General features: G+C 38.2%; 1 protein-coding gene across 12 annotated transcripts in view; it reads right to left on the bottom strand.

Moving 5' to 3' along the window:
- Positions 1-5036: 5036 nt before the first annotated feature.
- MCTP1 (multiple C2 and transmembrane domain containing 1) overlaps positions 5037-22731 on the bottom strand; it is a 506871-nt gene continuing 489176 nt past the window's right edge. For 10 of the 12 annotated variants that reach the window (XM_078067050.1, XM_078067059.1, XM_078067049.1 and 7 more), the window contains 4 exons: positions 22000-22109; positions 17773-17882; positions 8081-8178; positions 5037-7099 (listed from right to left, as the gene is read on the bottom strand). In XM_078067050.1, the coding sequence (XP_077923176.1) occupies positions 7028-7099; positions 8081-8178; positions 17773-17882; positions 22000-22109 (390 nt within the window). In that variant the 3' untranslated portion in view covers positions 5037-7027. The remainder of the gene's footprint in view (positions 7100-8080; positions 8179-17772; positions 17883-21999; positions 22110-22731) is intronic. The other 2 variants (XR_013445693.1, XM_078067054.1) reach the window with 2 other exon arrangements.

Raw genomic sequence — 22731 nt, 5'->3', positions numbered from 1 at the left:
TAAAAGGTTAGACTGGTTTTCTCAGAGCCATTTTTCTTGACTAATTTTAGTTCTTTTTTAAAAAGGATGTAATTAAAAGTTACTTCAAGTAAAATTACATAGGGGAATTATAAGCAAATACGTTGCTAATAGTGGTTGTGTTTATGATAGAGTTTCGAATATTTTCTTTGCTTCTCTAAGTTTCTCTGTAACATGATTTATATTTAAAATGCCAGTAACTCATTTATTTTTGAAAGTAATGCTTCTAACATAAATGAGAATCTAGTCTTGAAAATTTTCTGAAGCTCTTATTTAAACTGGCATCTGCTGGATTTTTAAAATATAAAGTACATTTTTAAAATGTGCCATTTTTCGGGGCGCCTGGGTGGCTCAGTTGTTATGCGTCTGCCTTCGGCTCAGGTCATGATCCCAGGGTCCTGGGATCGAGTCCCACATCGGGCTCCCTGCTCAGCGGGAAGCCCGCTTCTCCCTCTCCCGCTCCCCCTGCTTGTGTTCCTGCTCTCGCTGTCTCTCCTGTCAAATAAATAAATAAAATCTTTAAAAATAAATAAATAAATAAAATAAAACGTGCCATTTTTCTTCAGGCAACGATGTAATTAAACGTAGTATCATCTAATACGGATCTCAAAAAATATATACTTGCACTATATGCCCCTCCTTTAAGAGTGAATCTGGCTCATCATTTTACTGGCAGGCTTCTTCAGTCTTCTTTTTAAGCCCCTTTCAAGTAGTGTGTCACCATGTTCTGGGGTCATTACTCTAGGAAGATTTTTAAATTGCCAAAGATGAAACTTCCTCATGTAATTACCGTGTAGAGTCATGAGAACAGAGCTTCACTATTGGCCTTTTCTGATTTTAGAAGTATTCGTGGAACCTGAAGAAATACTTGTCTGATTTTTTTTTTTTTTTTCAGATTCAACACCAAAAAGCAGGGAGAACACTCAGATTAAATGAAGGCTACATTTGTCTATTATTTGAAGGGAGGTTACTACTGTTTTACTGAGAATTTTTTTTCTTATATCATCACAGACCTGGAAAAAAATTCAGTTTTTACTATTGATTGTATTATTTACAACACTAATGCAGATACAGGCAGCCAGCTCTTCACTGAGAGAATTCTGAGTGAAAGTGTCTTGCCACTGTTCTCCAGAGCATATTACTTTGCACCTCTTCTGTGAAGGCCAGGAAAATGGTTTCTTGTAAGGTACTCTTTTAAGTAGTACAATTCAAAATAGAATATTTTAACAATGATTTTATATAAACTCATTGGATACCAGTAATGTAATTACAGTGCACCGGGGAATATCACATTAATGTGTTTTGGTGGGGAGATTTCTCACCTGCTTGTCAGGGGTTTTGTCACAGTCATGGGAGATCATGGGTTATCAATTACTTCTGTGTTCTCTGCATTAACATCATAATGCCACAAGAATGGTATGTACCTGCTATCCCACCCCACAAGAGTTGGTGTGCCTGACTCTTGGTTATCAAGTGCCAGGTGTTTTGTGATGACCACCCCCCCAAAAAAGGTTTTCTCTATTATAGCTGAAAATGCATTTTTTTTTTATCCTACAGGGAAATTTTTAATGTTCAACTTCAAACAAATAAAACGGACCACCACAATGATCTATTTTAAAACTAGTTTTTCAAACATATGAAGTATTTGACTTTTCCCAGTGGGTTCCTCTGTGCTTCAAAGACCCTCCTGTAAGTTTGCTAGTTCTCTGTGTTAACAGAATCTACTGTGTAAGAGCTCCAGATCAAAGGTTAGGGGTAGGAATACCATCGTGTAAGATTGGGTCAGAACTTGGGTTAGTTACCTCCCGTGTTACACAACAAAGTCAGCAAAAACACAAATGTTATCCCTCTGTATAATAGAAAATAGACACTTCAGTCTTGATGAAATTTTTTTAAGAGTTTATTAGTTCTTGACACCAATAAATTATTCTCCATGATTTCAGTATCAGGTTACGATTTGGGCTTATAATTGTCATGATCACTGCTGTACAAAGGAGGGATGTTTTGAGGGAGTGATGTCGAGTTGAGTTGTAAGGTTTCCAGTTCTCTGGATGGCTTATTAGATCTGTGAACTTGGGACGAGCAATGGTACCTCCTTCCTCCCAGCTCCCTTCTGTAGTCCCAGCTGCCTCTGTAATTACTGTTGACTGTTGTCCCAGGTGAGTCTCCTGTAATCAAGAGCCACCTACGAGTGGTTGGGGCCAGGTGTGCACCTTTCTCTCTGCAGTTAGCATTTTCCCTAAACTTGTTACTGTTTGAATTCTAGCAAAATAAAATGTTGCCTCAAGTTGCCTCATGCCATCCTGAAGCTTGTCTTTGATAGGAAGTAGGACTGAGCCTGGCCTACCATCTTGTCATAGTAGCAGTGATGAGCCAGGTCTTAGGATCCCTAATGCATTCCTCCTGAGACGATGTGGTTTGCAGGTTCCTTCACTGACTCAGGTTGGTCGCTCCTTTTCTCTTGAAGGAACACTGAAAAATCTGCAGCAGGGGAGAATTATGTCGCATGTTTACTTTTGCTACAGACTGAGAAAACTTTGGCATAGCTACTTACCTATTTCTGTTCTTAATACAAATAAAGCTTTCAGCTTAATATAGTAATGCTATTAATTGCCTAGAGCAGAACAGCAGTGCCATTACTTTTTTTTTTTAATGGAGTTTTATAATTGTTCAGTAACATGTGGAGACACAACCGTCATGTAAATTAAAAAAAAAAAAAACCTGTCTACAAAAATATAGCTTGTACATTTGAGGGACCATTTCTTTGTTATTAATTTAGAATATGAAGAAAGGAAGATCTCAATATAAAACTCATTTGAGACCATTTGTGTACTTGTTACACTTTTTTTGGTTCTTAGCACCAATCCCCTTGGGAGAGTGCATCCACAATCATGACCTTCCAGCAAACCTTTCATGGTGGTGGTAGCTTCTGCGGCAGGTGACCGCTTTGGACATTTAATGTTTTGGGGGTTTTTTGCATGGTATTCTTACATAACGAGATACTTTGTTTGGTGTTTCTTAAATCTCAAAGATTCAGCTGATAACAACTTCTGCGATGTGACTGCCACTGTACAGATGTAGAAACTAAGACATAAGACCTAACATTTTCACCCCAAAAAAGAAGGTTTTGTGTTTTTTCTTTCAGTGAGTTACACCAGTCATCCCGGGGAAGAGAAGTATAACTACAAGGAATGACACTATTGTAAGTATTCATTACATTTTTTATGTGGTTTTAATTCATACTTGACTGAACAATTAGAAAAGGCTAATTCTAGATACTCTAATCAAACAAATGAATTGGCATCCGTACATATACACCTACTCACACTTGACATTTAAGCCCCAGAATTTAAGCATTCCTTTAATAATACCTGAAGCTTTTGCAAGAAGTATAACGGTGGATCTCTTTACTTGTATTTCTGGAACATCAATGGCCTAATAATACATTTTTTTTTTATTTGTTTTTAATGCTGAGTACAAAACTCAGAAATATTGAGGTACATTTAACAAGCATATGAACTGAAATTAAAGCCTCTGAATAACACTGGTTAATACAAAATTACACCACTTACAGCATTACAGACATTTGGATATTAAGATCAAAATGGAAAGAAAAAGTTCCCAGGTCCCTGAATAAGAGAGATTACTACTGAATTTTTTTTCTCTTTTAAATATAGAATAAAATTCTTAAATAGTGCAGAGGATCATAGGGGAAGGGAGGGAAAACTGAATGGGAAGAAATCAGAGAGGAAGACAAACCATGAGAGACTACTCTTGACTCTGGGAAACAGGGTTGCAGAAGGGGAGGTGGGTGGGGGTGGGGGGGATGGGGTCACCCGGTGATAGGCATTAAGGAGGGCACATGATGTGATGAGCACTGGGTGTTATATGCAACTAATGAATCAATGAACACTACATCAAAAACTAATGATATACTATATCTGCTGGCTAATTGAATTTAAATTAAAGATTTTAAATTATAAATTCAGTAAGTTTAATAAATTGGGCTACTCAAAAATATATATAGAATAAAATTCTATAAAAGATACTCTCAGAAACCTATCAATTAAATTTTGTTCTTACTATAGCTTCAGATTTGATTTTAATATACTGTCATTGGTTGGATCATTGCCTGTGACAGGGCAAGTCATATAATAGTAAGAGGTATTCAATAAATGTATCACAAAGCAAAGTCATTTTAAAAAGTCTTTCAGTTTGGCTGGCTCATTCAGTGGAGCATGAGACTCTCGATCTCAGGGTTGAGTTCGAGCCCCACTTTGGGTATGGAGATCACTTAAAATCTTTTTAAAAAACCTTTCAATTCAGATTATCCTAGCACATAGTATGGTTCAAATGTAATTTGGAATCCCTCTAGCATCTGTCAGTTTGAATCTGTGAACAGTACCAAAATGAGCAAGTATTATGTTCTTTTTATAAACGAAAAAAAATGTTTAAAATACGCATTTCTTAGGAATTACAGTTAATAGCAATATCATGTGACTGACCTTTAGGGAATTTACTACTAAAAGACACTGAAGAATATATTTAATAGTTGACACGATTACTGGATTTAGCAGTCTCACACCTATCTGGAGTGACATTTAATCTCTTAAAGATATCTTAAAATAATTACATGGAAAATCTTTCAAAACTAAAACAGCTTTCAAAAGGCAAAACTGTATACCCATGTGAGAAGGGGAAAGAAATAGTTAAAATTTTATTAGACACAGTTTCTTCTTTTCAGCCTGTGAATGTAGTACTTTTGTAAGCAATGAAGATGCCTCTGAATATCATTTCATGCCTCAAGATGATAGTTCGTACTCTTCTATCAACTTCACTGCATGCTCACTCCTTCGAAGGTAGTGAGTTTCATACAATAGTCAAGGTTTCAGAGAAGCCTTTATTTGTCCAAACCAAACCCAGTTTCTCTGTCATTTATAAGAATATGCAAATAGTCCTCCAGCACTCCTCTCTCAACCACACAAAAAAAAAAAAAGGCAAAAAGAAAGGAGTACTGATTATACTTAAAAAAGATTTTTTTATTTAATGCAGTGAATGTATAGTCAACATTACCATTGAATTTAACATCTGAAAGTTGGTAGAATGAAACAAAAATTAGGCATCTGTTAATGGTTACTATGCCCCAGGTACATCTGAAGTTGTACAGTATCAGGCTTGTGGACATTTGAGTAGACACTGTCAGCACGGAACATAAATCTCACACAAGGTCTAATCAAAAGGTATTTCAAACAAATTATCCCATCAATAAACTTTCTGTGGGAACATCAGCTTCATGGAGTATTATGTCTAAGCAACAAACAGTGATGGTATGCGGGTAGGAGCATGTTATTATAAACACGGTGAGCTAAATAGAGCATATTGAGGTCAAAGCCTTTCTGTAGAAAGGGAATTTAATTGACATTCTCTTTCAAGCATAGTGTATAAACAGATCAAAATAGTTCTATCATAAGAAATAGTATTTAACAACGTCGCTTTAAAATAAAAATACTTTAAAAATTAGCTTTGATGAGATTAAATTTATTTTTAAAGAATCTTCCTTTAGAGTGAAATATATATTTCTGGCTTCTGGCTTTTCTGTTTTTCCATCATAACCCACCCCCCCCCTTCACCCTATCCCAGTCTATTAATAAAGTAGTGCAAAACATTTTCTACAGCATTTCAGCCAAGCTTAATCCGCTACCCAGTCAGGGAAGTAAAACATTCTCACCAAAGTATTTTTCTCTCTCCAGAGGTATACTCCCTTGATTTATCAGGGAGCTAGGTACAAAAACTACCATAAGTCTTGGGAATGAAATTTTTAAGTATAGATTCTATGGTAAGTAGTGAAACATTTTTTTAAAGGCAAACTCCCCCCTCCCCATAAGCAGTTTTTTGTTGTTTTTGTTTTTTTTTATTTTTTTTTGTTTTTTACAAAATAGGTTTCATGCATTCATATTATCAAGAATGATTAGTTTTTCTGTAAATGAATATAATGAAACACTGGCATATCACTTAGCACACTAGCATTCTTTACATTAAAATTCACACTAACAAAAATCATACTATGCATTAAAGCATTTCAGTAATCTATGAGAAAGCAGATACTTTTGTGTGTGATAACACTTGAGTATTAAATATTTTTAGAGGCACAGAAACACCAAAAGCAACACGGATTTAGGTTGCTAGTATTTTCGACAACTGAACTGGGTTGCTAACTTGCTAACTCGGTACAAATTAAAGTAGTGGTAGGTATAAAAATTCAGATAGGCAATCATTTATAAACCTGGCAGTATTTATGTGTAATCCTGTAGAGATTTTAAGGTTTTAGATGGAATGATAGAAGCTTTGGAAGTTTTCTTTGTAGAGTGTGGAAGATTATCTTGACAGAGTGAATGTACCTTCCACTCATTAGCTTAAAATAAGCCGAGTCATATCTCAGTAATTTGCACAGGAATGAAAGTCAGGATCTGAAGTCAGAATCTAAGTTAAATTGAAATGCATCTGTTCCATAATTCAGATTTTGGGATTCCCCCCTTCTCTTTTGAAATGTATAAAACATAGAAAACTGTAATGGATTACTTTTCAGATAAAAAATAGTCACATTAAAAAAAAACTTTAAAAATCAAATTGACATTTACGTTTTATGTAGATTTAATCAGGGTACAGCTGAGCATTTAATGTAATATTCTGGTGCTTCCACTTGTAATTAGAGAAGTGTATATCTCCCAACGTTACCATTCTTCTATTTGTTGTTCCAGTGTGTTATGTTATTATCCACAGCCAACAAGGCTTTCACACAGCAACAGCTAAACCTTTAGCAAATTGAGTCTGTACAATGGAAGTATATTTTCAAAGACATATGCCTTTGTACACTATTTACAAATTCTCTCGATCATGATAAAAAGGCAAAATAAATAAAAAGCAGGAAGAAAGGAAATGCTGCTGAGGCTGAAGGCTTTTTCTTTTATCTTCCCAAACAGATGCTGGTCTCCTCAGTGCTGGGAGCTGGCTAGCCAAGATTGTTTTTCTTCCTTTTACATGGGCTATGAGAAGTATCTGGTTTCAGTTCTTGGTATTGCACCTGTTTAAACAGAGTTCAGAGAAAGACTGGTCAGGTGGTCACTTTCTGGCAAAGGAAGGAAAAGCAAAGGAATGAGAGACTACTTAGAGACAGGGGTGGGAAGAGTGTTCACCCTGGAAGGTCTATGAGATCTGCAGCTGGGATGCAGAAAACAATAGAATGATAGAGCAAGAATCATAAGGGAAATCCTGCCAGAAATTACATGAGAGCACTGTTGTGAACTTTGGTAACAGGCTGCCTCTTCACTGTCAGTAACACACTACATTAAAAGCAAAACCATCTTAATTTTGAAAGGCTGGATAATGGTTCTTTGCAATTTACTGTTTGTTTAATTTAGGCTTAATCTCCCTCCAGCCTACTCTCAACGTCGGATACCAAATCGAAAACTCAACTGAAACAAAGGAAGAAAGGTATTGCTGCAACATAGTGTCAAGATTTTGATAAAAACATTTCTCATTTATTCTGAAAATAATTGATGATTAAGGGGCATGAGTTAACCTCAAAGAATTTTAAAGGATTGAGATGTGCCCCAGTCTTGAAAAGGCAGGTACTCTCCACCCCTTCCCCCCACTGGTCTCCAAAATATGCATTTTTAAAACTCAATTCCTGTAAATTATACAAAGAAGTGTTTTTCAAATGTTCACTGGCACATCTTGCCTTCAGCATCTATATTCCTGTTTCCTCCCTTCAGGTAATGGTGACTTCCCTTCACAAACCAGATGAACCTTCCTTGGAGGAAAATTGCCCCTATGAGCCCTGGTAGGTTCTTGATGCAACCCTCTCTTGTTCTCCATTCCCCATGCTTTATAAAAGTTCTTCTTGGGTAACACCCCAAGTGGGCTAAATTCCTGAAAGGCAAAATCTGCTATAGGCCTTTTTAACTTTAAGTGGTTCTTCTAAAACCTTTAAAATTAAAAGGATGAAAAGTGAAAACCCAATGCCATCATATGGTAAAGAGCAGTAATAGTGAAACCTACATACCACTTGTACATCTGAAGGGACTCTGGAAAGGAAGTCAAGTAGTTCATTGTTATCAATTGCATATGGACTCCGAAGCTTTTTTGTAAATTTATTGATGCCTGAAAAAGTCATAGATAAAACATTATTGAAATCTCCAAAGTTAGGAATTAGAAAAATCATGTATATTTCCATATGTTGCAGTGATTTGAAGATCTAGACTAAGCTGCTCTTCAGTCTCCACTGAATGAACCAGTACACCCTGTTTTCTCCCTCCCACCCTCCCTCTCCCCCATTCCTGTTTCTTTCTCTCCTTTCCTTTGTCCCCTTCCTCCCTCCATCCCAACTCAATGGCAGCTCTGGTTTTCTCTTTTTACTTTAGTGGCTTCCTCCCAGCAGGAAAGGCTTTTTATTTGGGAAACAAAAGGCACCTGGCAAGGATGTACAATGCTGTATCTTGCTTTGCCACTCAGTGTCATATTACTTAGAAGCCTTGCTTTAGTATTTCATCTATAGTGAAACTTTTCAAGGCAAAAAGTCTGATTTACTGGTTTTCCCTTTTTCAAAAGATAAACCTTACTGTTTTTTGGAGTGGGGAGGTGTTAATGTTATGCAAACTAAATGTTTAGAAGACAGCTGTCCTTGTTTTTTTTTTTTTTTTTTTCTTTTAAATGACCTGAAATGTGAAAGTTTTACCACCAGCTTTTTTAAAAAAATAAACAGCTTTAAAGATGGTGATGCAAGAGGATCCTGAACTCTCCTCCCACATATGGGGTGCTGAGCTAAGGCCCACTATGAAGCAGGTAGGAGAGGCTGGGACATAAACTCCTCATAAACCTTACCCTCAGTGTGGCAACCCATGGTCAGGAGGGAACTCAAAAGCTGTAGCTTCTCCTTAAGGAGTGAAGGGTTTGAGCCCCACCCACATCAGGCACCCCCAGCTTTTAACATGTGCACCTATGAGACGACTCTCCAAAATACCTACCTTTGAAAACCAATGGAGCTCACGTCCACGGGACCCACAAGGCTACAGTGATCTGAGAAATGGTTCTTAAAGGACTTGCATGCTTGGAGTCACCCCAGGGCCCAACATGGAAGCAGTTAATTGAGGGATACCTGGACTTTGGGAGAGTCTCATTTGCTTGTCTTGGAGCATCAGCCCGAGGGGTGGGCATCTGGTTAGACAAACATTCGAGGGACTGCTGGGGTGCTCTCGAGCCAGAGACTGGGGGTGCCATCTTTGCACTTTCCTTCTGCCTTGCTCCAGCTGGTGGATGCTTATCTCCACACTCTCCCTTTGCCACACTCCACAAAGGGTATCTCCCCGAGGGAAGCTTTTACATGTGTATGGTGCCCCAGTTTTATGTCTGGTTTTACATCTAAGAGGTGGCTCGATAGGGCAATGTAGGAAGATCTTGAACTCACCCCTTCCCATGATCACACCAAATCTACAGCTACATATGGAACACTTAGCTCCCTCTGAGAAAGACCTGAAAACTAGCTGAGTGACTTCTTCACATCAGGGAACAAGAAAAAGGCCAAGGGAAGTGGGTAGGAGAGGCTGAGACAAAATCTCATAAATCCTACCCCAGCAAGGCAACCCACAATTACAACGTAACTCACAAACATGGAGCTTCTCTCTGAAGAGCAGCGGGTTATACCCTGTATCAGGTACCCCAGCTTTTAAGTCCTACAACTGAGAGATGAGCCCCCAACACATCTGGCTTTGAAAATCATGACATAGAGAGCTGTTGTGAACTGAGAAATGGCTCAATGGGCTCGTGTATATACTCACTTGCCCCAGGGTGCAGCATAGAAGCAGCCATTAGAAAAGCATCCAGACTTTAGCAAATGAATCTCTTTCATATAACCTTAAAGCTTCAGCTGGAGGGGCTGGGGCCTGCTGGGATACTCTGCACTCTCTGTCTGCCTTGTAAAGCCGGTGGGTGCCATTTTTACCCTCCAACTGGCAAGCACCAGCTTCATGCTCTCCCTCTGCCATGCTTCAGAGCACCAACATTTCCCGGAGTGGAGCTTTTACACACATCTGGTGCCTTGGTTTTTGTGGCTGCCGGCAAGGGGACACCCCTTGATTGCTGGGCTCAGTAGTTCAGGGTTGCTTCCATTCCTGAGTTGCATGGGACTCTAACACTCAGACCGTTCTTGGCAGACTACCATCCCCAGGACGCTGTACAGACAGTAGACTGTAAGACACCCCCAGTCTTTCTGAGAAACAAGCCTATTTGCTTATAGAAGAGCTGGTCAACCCTCTGGTCTGGCACACTTACAAGAGTTTATAGAGTTCTCAGGGAACAGTCCACTAGATGCAGTCTCTGCACTCTCTGCCACACTACAGCTTATAAATATCTCCCAGTAAGGAGCTTCTACCCTTGTTTGACACCCCTGACTTTTGTAGCTGCTGCTGAGGAACACCTGTGTATCACCTGGCTCTGGTGGCCAATGTGATTATGCTTACAGGTCCCACAGGACTGTAACCAAAAAAAAAAAAAAAAGAAAGAGTTTTTAAACATCAACGACCCTGAGGACATAGCTAGAGGTAACAGACTCAGATGCTCAGTCTTTGTCACAGACCCCTAAGCTTATCATCCTAGTTACTGCCTAAGGGGCAGGCTTCTAATTAAACACACATGTAAGGGCTGACTGTAAACTTCTCCAGAAACCTTGGAGAGTAGGCTCTGTGCCATGCTCCAGAGCAGCAGTCTCTCTCAGAAGGGAGGTTTTACATATATCTCATGCCCTGGTTTTTACAGCTGCCACTGAGGGAATACTCCCTTGATCTCCTAGCTCTGGTGGACATGAGGCTTGTATTTCTGGGTCCCACAGGACTGTAACAGTTATAGAGTTTTTGGCAGGCTACCACCCCCAGGGCCCTGCACAGACATCAGGCTAAAACACATCCACAGTCTATCTGTGAAAGAGACCTATTACATTGTCCTGGAGCTTCAGGCCTGCATGGCAGGCTTCAAGTTTGGCATACATCTAGAGACTTAGGAAAGTGCTCTGAGGAAATGTATGCTGCCGGATGCCATCTTTGTGCTGTCGCTGCAGCACGCTGGCATCTCCTTGAAAGGAACTTATATGCTCATGTGGAGCCCCCAAAATATAACTACAATAATTAGTTAAGGAATACACAAGATTAAAAGATGTTAAATGTAACATCAAAAGCAGAACATGTGGGTGAAGAGTTAAAATGTAGAGCTTTAGAATGCATCCAACCTTACATTGTTACCAACTTAAAACGGACTGTTATAAGTTCTAATATGTAAGCCTCATGGTAACTGCAAGGCAAAAACCTATACTAGATACACAAAAGATAATAAAGCAATCAGAGCATACCAGCAAGGAAAGTCATCAAATCACAAAGGAAGAGAGCAAAAGAAAGGAACACAGAGGAACTACAAAACAGAAAACATTAACAAAATGCCAATAGGTACATACCAATCAATAATTAGTTAACTGTAAATAAGATAAATTCTCCAGTAAAAAAGTATCAAATGGTTGAATGGATAAAAAAAACAAGACCCATCTATATATATGCTGCCTAGAAGAGACGCATTTCAGATGCAAAGACACACACAGACTGAAAGTGAAGGAATGGAAAAACATACTCCATACAAATGAAAACCAAAAGAAAGCTGGAGTAGCTATGCTTACATTGGACAAAAACATACTTTAAAACAAAAACTGTAATAAGAAACTAAGAAGGGTGTTACATAATGATAAAGGGGCCAACCCAGCAAGAGGATATAGCGTTTTAAAATATTTATACAGCCAACATAGGAGCACCTGAACTTATAAAGCAAATATTAACAGACATATAGGGAGAAATAGCAGTATAATACTAGAGTAGTTTAATACCTCACATCACTACCTAGATCATCCAGGCAGAAAACCAATAAGGAAACATCAGCCTTAAATGACATGTTAGACCATATGGACCTAACAGACATCGACAGAACATTCCATCCAAAAGCAGGAGAATATACATTCTTCCCAAGTGCACATGGAACATTCTCCAGGACAGCTCATATGTTAAGCCACAAAACAGGTCTTAATAAAGAAGACTGAAATCATAGCATGCATCTTTTTCAACCACAATGGAAGGAATCTAGAAATCAATTACAAGAAGAAAACTGGAAAATTCACTAGTATGGGGAGATTAAATAGCATGCTACTAAACCAATGCATCAATGAAGATATAAAAGAATACCTTGAGAAAAATGAAAACAGAAATACAACATACCAAAATGTATGGGGTACAACCAAAGCAGTTCTCTGAGGTAAGTTTATAACAATAAATGCCTACCTCAATAAAAAAAAGTTATAGAAGAAAGGGAATAATAAAGTTTCGAGCTGATTCTTTGAAAAGATGAGTAAAATGGCAAACCTTTAGCTAGACTTGCCAAGAAAAAAAGATCCAAATAAGATCAGAACTGAAAGAGAATATGTTAAACCTGAAACCACAGAAGTATAAAGGATCCTGAGACTAGTATGAACAATTACACACCAACAAATGGAAACCTAAGAAATGGGTAAGTTACTAGGTACATACAGTCTTCTAAGACTGAATCATGAAGAAATAGAAAATTTCTATTCAGACTGATTACTAGGAAGGCAGCTGAATCAGTAATCAAAAACCTCCCAACAAACAGAACCAGAGAGCTTCACTGGTGAATTCTACCAAACACTCAAAGAATAGCAATTTTTCTTACTCTTCCAAAAACTAGAAGAGGAGGGAACACTTCCAAACTCATTTTATGAGCATTTCTCTGTTTCCAAAACTAGACAAGGACACCACACACACAAAAAGGAAATATAGGCCAATATCTCTGATGAACAGAGATGAAAAATCCTCAACAAAACATTAGTAAACTGCGTTGAACAATTAAAAATCTCATTCACCACAATTTGGATTTATTCCAGGGATGCAAGGATGGTACAACATCTGCAAATCAGTGTGATAAACCATGTTAAGAAAATGAAGGATAAAAATCAGATGATCATCTCAATAGATGCAGAAAAGCATTTGACAAAATTCAACATCCATTGATGATAAAAACTCTCCACAAAGTAGATGTAGAGGGAACATAACTCAATGTAATAAAGGCCATATATGACAACCCATAGCTAACATCATACTCAATGGTGAAAAGCTAAAAGCTTTTAACATAAGTTCAGGAACAAGACAAGAATGTTCACTCTCACCATTTTTATTCAACAGAGTACTGGAAGTCCTAGCCAGAGCAATCAGGCAAGAAAAAGAAATAAAAACACCCAAATTGGAAAGAAAAAATGCAATATGTGCAAATGACATCATGTTATATATAGAAAACTCTAAAGATTCCACCAAAAAAAATAAAAAGGAACTAATAAGTGAATTCAATGAAGCTGCAGGATTTTGGGGAAGAGGTAATGGAGAGGCTAGGAGAGGATATGACCTATGGTTGACCTGGTTGCTGAACTCTGGCAGCTTCTCACCCTTTGGTTTTTGAAATGTACATTCTGCCTACCATACCCACAGTGGGAACTGCTCCAAGGATGTAGCCTTGAAAGAGTAAGATGTTATTAAGACCATCTGAACAGTATATGGGACTGAGCCCAGTTAATTCCTCCATGTAAACTTTTAAGATTCTGGTGGGCAGGGGTGGAGATTTACTTGCCTATAGCCACCCAAGACAAGCCTTGTAAGTGAGTTCCCCTGTATATTAAATCTACCACCTACCAGTCTGAAATGGTCTCCCTCTTTCTTCTGTCTATGCACTTTGTGTATGGGGGCCAGTTTGCAAACCAAGGATACAAAATCAATAACAAATTGTTTGGTTTCTATACACTAATAATGAATGATCAGAAAGAAATTAAGAACAATCCCATTCACAATCACATCAAAAAGAATAAAATACCTACAAATAAATTTAATAAAGGAAGTGAAAGACCTGTACACTGAAAACTGTAAGACATTAATGAAAGAAATTGAAGACAACACACATAAATGGAAAAATAGTCCATATCCATGGATAGGAAGAATAGTGTTAAAATGTTCATACTACCCAAAAGTCATCTATAGATTCAATAAAATCCTTATCAAAATTTCAATGGCATTTTTCACAGAAGTAGAACAAACAAACCTAAAATTTGTATGGAACCACAAAAGACCCCAAATAGGCAAAGCAATCTTAAGAAAGAACTACAAAGCTGGAGGCATCACACTCCCTGATATCACAGTATGATATTGGCATAAAAACAGACACGTGGATCAATGGAACAGAATAGAAAGTGTGGAAGTAAACCCACACGTATATAATCAATAAGTTTATGACAAAGTAAGAATATACAATGGAGGAAGGACAGTCTCATAAATGGTAGACTAGATAACCACATGTAAAAGAATGAAAGTGGACTACTATCTTATATACAAAAATTAATTCAAAATGGATTAGAGATTTGAATATAAGACCAGAAGCCATAAAACTCCAAGAGGAAAATAAAGGCAGTAAGCTCCTTGACATCGGTCTTGGCAATGTTTCAGATTTGACCCCAAAAAGCAAAACAATTAAAGTAAAAATAAACAAGACTACATCATACTAAAAAGCTTCTGCACAGCAAAGGAAACCATCAATAAAATGAAAAAGCAACCTACTGAATGGGAGAAGATATTTGCAAATCTTATCTCTGCTATGGGACTAATATCCAAAATATTTAAAGAACTAATACAACTCAATAGCAAAAACAAAAAATAGGCAGAGGATGTGAACAGACATTTCTCCAAAAAAGACCTACAGATGACCAACTATGTGAAAAGATGTGAAAAGATGCTCACCATCACTAATTATCAGGGAACTGCAAATCAAAAACACCTTGAGATATCACCTCACACCTGTTAGAATGGCTATTATCAAAAAGACAAGGAATAACAAGTGTTGGCAGGCATGTGGAGAAGTGGAAACCCTCATTCACTGGTGGTGGAAATGTAAGCTGGTGCACTATGAAAAACAGAATGGGTAGTCCTGACAAAAAGAAAAATGGGACTGCCCTATGTTCCTGCAATTCCACTTATGGATATTTATCCAAAGAAAACAAAAACATGAACTCAAAATATAAATAACACCCACCTGGCACATGCTCATTGCAGCACTGTTTATAATAGCCAAGACACGGAAACAAGCTCAGCGTCCACTGACACATGAGTGGATAAAGGAAATAGGATGTATATATACACAGTAGACTATTAACCATAAAAATCAAGGAAATCTTGCCATTTGCAACAACACAGGTGGGACTTAAGAGCATTATGCTAAGTGAAATGAGTCTAAGACAAACACCCTCTAAGACCTTACTTGTGTGTGGCATTAAAAAAAAAAAAAAGAAAAGAAGCCAAGCTCATAGATCCAGATTGGTAGTTACCAGAGGCTGGAGGTGGGAGGATGGGTGAAATGGGTGAAGGGCTACACATTTTCAGTTACAAAATAAGTGATGGGGATATAATGTACAGCATGATGACTATAGTTAATAATACTGCATTGCATATCTGAAAGTTGCTAAAAGAGTAGATCTTAAAAGTTCTTACCATGGCAGGGGAGGGGGGGGAATGTTTCTGTTTCTACATCTCTGGCATTGAGATTTTCAGGAAGCAATTTTCCTTTCAAATTACACAAAATTTAAATTTAATGCTTGCAAAAGATGCTGTGATTGACTTACTTGGATCACTTTTGGAATAGAACAGCCAAGAACCATTACAGATGAGCCATATCTACCCATACGAAATTTTTCAACAGTTAATCCTCTATACTACCTGAAGAGCGAACATGGTTGAGGAGTAAACTTAGGTGAAGTTGGAGCTATTATAGAAACAAAAACTTCAATGAGATAGAAATGTCAAAACAATGTATAAAACTACAAGTACCTATTCTATATATTCTGTGATATAAGGTAGAATTTCAATGGGATAAGTCTACTCTTTGAAATTTATATTGCACTTAATAAATGACCAAGCATATTCACATATACAAAATAAATTAACAGCTTTATATGAAATCAACAAACTCGTAAAAACTGGGCCATAACTTAGAGCATCTTGGCTCTTCTTCAGGAAGTTCGGCAGAATAAACTTATTTTGCATTCTTGATTTTGGTCCGTCTCCCCATGTGAGACCCATGTCTTAAATTTCCAGTTAATATTTCAGCAATCACCTAGCACTACAGAAATACTGTTCTCCTTTTATTTCATATGATGAAACAAGAGGCCCAAACACATTCTCTAAGAATTACGTTTAAGACAGAGCCAGTGAGGCCACCCCAGGTTACTGAGCCAGATGTCCGCCATGGGCTCCAGTTTCTGAGAGCGCGGGGAAACAAAACCAGAGGTTCACCACCTATCACAACTGAGATGGCAGATCTGACCCTAGGAAGGTTAGAGATAATAAACTGCCACACCGCATGCCCTACCCTAATTCCTTCAAGAAAACAGCATCTGTTTTATATATCAAAGGAAGGAAGGAAAGATGAGGGCTTGAACAGAGGGAAGAAAGGCCTCTCTCCCTGTGTAGTGCAAGTACTCTCTTATTTGAAACTGGTTTAAATTATAACAAGGGAAAAAATCATCATCATTCCCCCCATCCTCTCCTCCCTACCCAAGCTGTAAAGGTAAGCAGAGTGACAATAAAGGGTAAGAGGGCTTAACTCAGGATATGACAAGACAGACCAAAAAGAATAGGGAGATAGGAATCTTAAAACTGGAGGGTGTGGGGACCTCAGACCCCTCTGTCACTTATTCCAGCATTTCTTTAAAAAGAAAATAAAACATTCCTTTTGATCTTTTTGCTTTTAGTGTAAACATGTGTTTTCTGGAATCCATACCCATTTTGATTCTTTGCATTTTGTATACGTTTAGCAATCTTAGGTGTGTGCAGGCTGGGGGGGCAAGTAGACAATCCTACTTCTCCCCAGTCTTGTTTATATATATCATTAATGTAGTTTTATATGTGAGTCCATTGTAGAGACTGACCGTTTTTTTCAGAGCACGAATTCTCTCAGCTAAGGAATAGAAACCCTAAAACAATGAAGAATGCTGAAACTATCATCTAAGTGGAGCCTAGGGCCGTAGGAACTCTTGGCATGCAGCATAACGGCATCAAAAACAAGGACTGGAAAATATCACCCTTAAAGTGGGTTTTTGCAGAAGCACTTTTGTTTAGTACACATAAAGCCGGTTTCTTATTCGTAAGCAGCCTGTCAGGGCCAAGGAGCCCTTTCCTGCATCCCAACGGTGACCTCTTAAATAGGCGGCCATATATAGCCCCGTGTTTACAGACGTTTCCACAAGATAAAGTACCACAGCACAAAAGCATATTGTCCTAAATGCACCATATGGATCGAAATGCCTCTGTTTACGTATAAGTGGTGAAAATAAATCAGAATGATATCTGGACAAAGCTACACTTTGATATATGAAGAATCTGCACAACTACATGTTTACAGGATGATGGAGCCTATGGTGCCAGATAAGAAAAATGCATTTTGTAGGTAGACCTAAATCTTTATACTGTTGTGATTTTTAACTGACCTGTCTCTTTTCATCATGGAGTAGCTTCATGATCATAAATACAAGGAACTTCTGACAGTATAACTCATCCCTTAGAAATAGTTTGTTCCTAGTATCTAAGACAGTTAAAAAAAAAAAAAAAAAAAGGCTTTACTTACCCCAGACAAGGACAATGTATCTCAGTGGAATGAAGTACAGGATGACTGTGAACACACAGAGGGCTACAATGGCCAGCCAGCTTAAGAATGGGACAGTCCAGTTGAAAGTACTGAATGAGAAATTAACACATCAGCAATCTGAGCACTTCATACTTTTTTCAAACAAAAGTTCAAATAAATGTGATTCTGACTCAGCCTCTGGACTAGGGATCTGGTAAGACTGCATTTCTCTCTGGAACAGAAGGCGATTGTAGTGAGCCTATCAGAGGACACAGGTTGGTCACAATGTGCTGAGTTTCATGAAAGCAGGGCCCACGCAAACAAGTCTTGCCATCAACCCTTACAGATGGTCCCGAGTGCCTTCAGGGTCTGAAGTTGCACTAGTTGGGGGACTCCTTATGTGGTTAAAAAAAAAAATTTTTTTTTAATGTGTTTTTCTACCTCTAAAACTAGTAGCCAATCTTGTTTTCTCCCAATTTTCATAGAGGAGAATGCCCCTGGGCCTACCATTCTTTCTTCTGTCAACTCACACTGGATTCCAGACACTGGAAATAAAATGTCAGCAACTGTCTGTAGACTTAACTCTTACACTGTTGTATAAATCCTCCCTAGTTTAGAATTCCTTTGAGGGATACTCCCTTTTCACTTCAGTTATGTTTCCAATGGATCTACAAGTCAGGAAGGGGGAACAGAGTAGTCAGCCTTGTAAAAATTCACCTGCCATCATTGCCCTTCCCAGAAATACAGAGATAATTAAGAAAGTCAGTATTGACTACTGTTCTCCCTGTGTTATTTCTGGCAAAGGAGAACACATGGTAAATGTGCTGGAAAGACTGTGAAAATGGAGTGTAAGCTGGAGAAGTGGGTTATAGCAGGACCTGGCCGATGGGACTGCAGTGTCCCCACACTGCTGTTGATGGATAGTGTCGGGGATCGGGGAAGGCTGCAAGACTGCGCATTGGCAGTGAGGTAACATCAGAACAAAGAACAAAAACAGGATCAATGAACAGAAGTGGGGGAAGTTGCAAAAAAGACAGGACTAAGAAGATGGGAAGGAATGTAGTGGGGCAAAAAGAAAAAAAAAAAGAGAAGGTAAAAAAAAGGATGTAGAAAATCAGGGAAATGGAACATGAAAAGATTGTAATAATTTAGGAGTTTTTGTGTGGAAATTCTGTAGTGACTCTCATTGCAAAATAGTAAGCAACTGAACTGTTGCATGGAGTCTTCAGTGTTGGGTATGTAACTATGTCACCGTTTACAGGCATCCAGTTGCCTCAACAACCAGCCTCTACGGAGGACCTAACACATACTGTTGAGTGACACTTGAGTGCAGTTTAATGAAAAGAGCAAAGAAAGTATCCGATCTGCATTCAAAGCCCAGATTCTGCCGTAGAACTTTGGAGGAATCAACCTTTCTATACCTCAACTTCCCCATTTAAAAATGAGGACAACTTGTATCGAGGTGGACTGGTAGTGATGATAACATGTGAATCAAAGTGACATTTTTAGAGCTAGTCCACTCTCGGAGCCTACCACGGTGACAAGGGCCCCCAAAACACCTCCAAAAAATATGAAATTATACGTGACTTGGAGAAATGTGGATTTTTTAATTTTCTCTCATTTCCTGGTTATGTATGTTATGTGCACCTGGGGTGGGGTTTGTCCAGGGCCGTTTCTGATCCAGTAAAGGAGGATTAAAAGATTTTCTTCCTATCTTTCCCTTCAGCATAACACCTAGGAGTGAATCCTTAGCTCTGTGGGCATATAGCTTGCCTTTTGTGTCTGCTTAAGGTCCAGTGTTTTCTAAAACTATTTTTCCTAGTAAAAGAGCCAAAATTAGATCAGTCTCGTTGTCTTGTTTTCAGTAACTCTTGGGAACTAGCTTTTCTCTTTGTCTTTTTCCTCCCATGGCCAGAGTGAGCGCCCTGTTTAACTGTCACCTGGGGAAGGATCATGCCTTTCTCCCTTCACTGACACTTGTGAAGAGAACAGAAGGCTGAGGGTCTGTCTGCTTGCTTTCCTGGGGCTTCGCTCAGAGCCATCCATCAACACTCTTCAGTGTGCAAGGGCACTGGCTCTTCAGTCAGAAAACCCTTTTTTTGGGCAGCCTCCCTGAAGGGCTCCCTGTGTTCTTTCTCCTCTTGGAAGGATAAATGGCAAGGAATCCTTATCAGTGTAGCTAATGTCAGAAAAAAAAAGACTGCCCTTTTCTATTTCCACAGTGCATCAGGAAAACTAAATCTAGACTATGATCTTCCCCCAAAAAAGATGCAATTCAAGAAAGTTCTGGAATGATTACTTAGTAACAAGATGTAATTATAGAGGCTTTTCACTTTGTACTTAATGACTGCTTCTGAATCTGCTTTCTGGATAGATGCATTTTATCTCATGCAACCCCAGGGGACTTTCTGTATTTTAATATTCAAAAAAATTGTGCAGAAAAGATGGCTCCTGTAAGAATCACTGGAACCTATGCATATTTCTGTACTTCATCCTATACCTATGCCTCTGTCTCTTAACTGTGGAAAGTTCTACAAAACTCAGTTTTTCCCAAGGCTGGTCCACAGCCAGGATCTGGCCATCTGGCCATATTCTTCAACTGGCTATGATGTTTTCTGGCCAAGCACCTGAGGTCCCCTACCACCCAGAGTTACAAAGAAGCTTCTTCCTCCCAGGCATAAATTTGCCCCACCTCAGAGCTGACCCAGCGTCTTAATGGTGTAAATGAGATACTTCTATCAGGTATCAACACACAGTGTACCTCAGAGAAAGGACACACTCAAAAGGGAAATGCCCTGTTCAGGACTAAACACTTGGCTCTAGTGGAACAAAGGAACATTCTTAGAAATGGAAATAACGTGGAAAGGAAGAAGAAAAAAGATGTAGGAATCAGTCTTCAGAAGTCGGAGACTGAAGGCTGCTATACATTTGGAGTGAGAGGGAGGCTGTTCTATCTAATATGATATAAAAAAAATGGAAACTCAGCATGTATGCATATGTGGAAATGTATTAAAAAATTATACAAAGTAAAATGCATTATTCCCTGAAACATGAAAAGCAGTAGGTAAATGTCTCACACCTTTAGTTTAAATAATTTACTGCTTTCAAATGTGTATGCCCAAGGATTCAAATCTGTGGAACACTTTTGGTGAATAATAAGATAAATAATAAACAATGAATTGATACATGAAACTAGGAAGGTGTAGGCTTATCTGGATATACAGCACCCCTTCTTGAATAGACGACTTAGCAATCATTATGTAGCAAATTTTCACATACTTTAGTAGTATGGGACTTCAGTATATTTTTTAACTGATCATCAATACTTGTGAATCCACCTTATTGAATTACAGTTGTTTTTAAAAGTTCATTAGTAAATAAAATTATTTCAAGTAAAATACAAATAATGTAAGACTATAATAATATTCTTATATTAAGAATATTCTAGAGGGGAGGGGGATGGGTTAGCCCGGTGATGGGTATTAAAGAGGGCACGTACTGCATGGAGCACTGGGTGTTATACGCAAACAATGAATCATGGAACACTACTTCAAAAACCAATGATGTAATGTATGGTGATTAACATAACATAATAAAAAAAAGAATATTCTTAAGAATATTCTTGTATTCTTAATTTATATTAGCTTTCAATGAAGCTATATTTTAAATTAGGAAAGGGATTCCTTTTTTTAAATTATTAAAAGTGCATTAGTTTAGTTCATCTGTAACTATGACCTCAACTATTTAAATACATAAATTTGAAAATATTTTTGCAGGTTGCTACATAAAATATGATTTTTAAAAAAATTTTAGAGTTCCTCAATGACAGTATAAGTCAACCAATAATAAAATGAAGATGTGTCTTGATTACCTGAAATTCTCATCTAGCTTGGTTTATTTTTTTCCTATCACGATTTCGTATTCCATTTAAGAACAAAGTCTTTCACTTGAAAATGTGCTAAAATTTAGGACGGTGTTATTTCTTCAAAGCTACAAGTAGGACTTCTTTCCAACCAATATGTTCTAAATTTCAGGAAGGAAATTGACAGAACTTTCACAAAACCAAAGACTGGCAGAAACAAAGTAAATAATGAAGAAACTGAGCAATAGATCACCCAGAAGGAGTCTCCCCTGCCAAAAAGAATGTGGCATTTCACCCTCTGAAAAACAAATGGACACACTGTCCCACAGAAGGCCAGGGTTCACATGTCAGTATCACTCACTCACTTCTTTATCCTTTCGCCAAAGGAAGCCACTTCATCTAGGATGTTCTGGACACTGATACAAACCTCCTGGATGGCATAGATTTTATTTATAAATCCCTTTTTTTCACTGTCCTAAAATACAATTAAGAAAAAAGAGAGATTCTGTGTGAGTAAAGGTATTCTTCAGTGCTTGAATTCTTTGAATTGTCCCTCTCACATTTTTAAACTTAAATAAACTTCATCTTTGTACATACATAAATGGATGCTTGGAACCCATGAAAATTTCCGGATATAAAGGGAGATGGAGGAGGAAGGACACCCAGCATCGTGGACCTATGCCAATAGAAAGGTGGTGGCAAAGCACCAGACTCAGATTCTGTTGATCTTGCCCTGATGAACAGAGACATTTTAGCCAGAGTTGGGGAGTGGGGAAGCATGCAAAGGTGTAGGAGAGAGGGCAGGTCTCAGAATGTCCAAATCTGGAAGACCTGTGAGCAATGAAAACTGGGGGGGAAGAAAGGTCAACTGAAATCCGTTAAATAGACACTTCCTAAGTAGTAGCTTAGGAAGATCAGATACAAGGTGAGCCTGGCCCACCTCTGAAGTGTAACAGTCACGTACTTGATACAACAGCAGATGCTATTTCAGGGTTCTAACTAAACATTTTTCTCCCTTGGTACTTAGTTCTTCATTTTAAAACTTGTCCTGGATTTAAGCAAAGCTGGTGTGCTCCAGGGAATGGGTGGGTGGGATT

The sequence above is a fragment of the Halichoerus grypus genome, chromosome 2 (genome assembly GCF_964656455.1).
Source record: "Halichoerus grypus chromosome 2, mHalGry1.hap1.1, whole genome shotgun sequence".
Classification (NCBI taxonomy): domain Eukaryota; kingdom Metazoa; phylum Chordata; class Mammalia; order Carnivora; family Phocidae; genus Halichoerus; species Halichoerus grypus.
The sequence above is the reverse complement of the archived record's forward strand: the minus strand, read 5'-3'. Positions and strand labels throughout refer to the sequence as shown.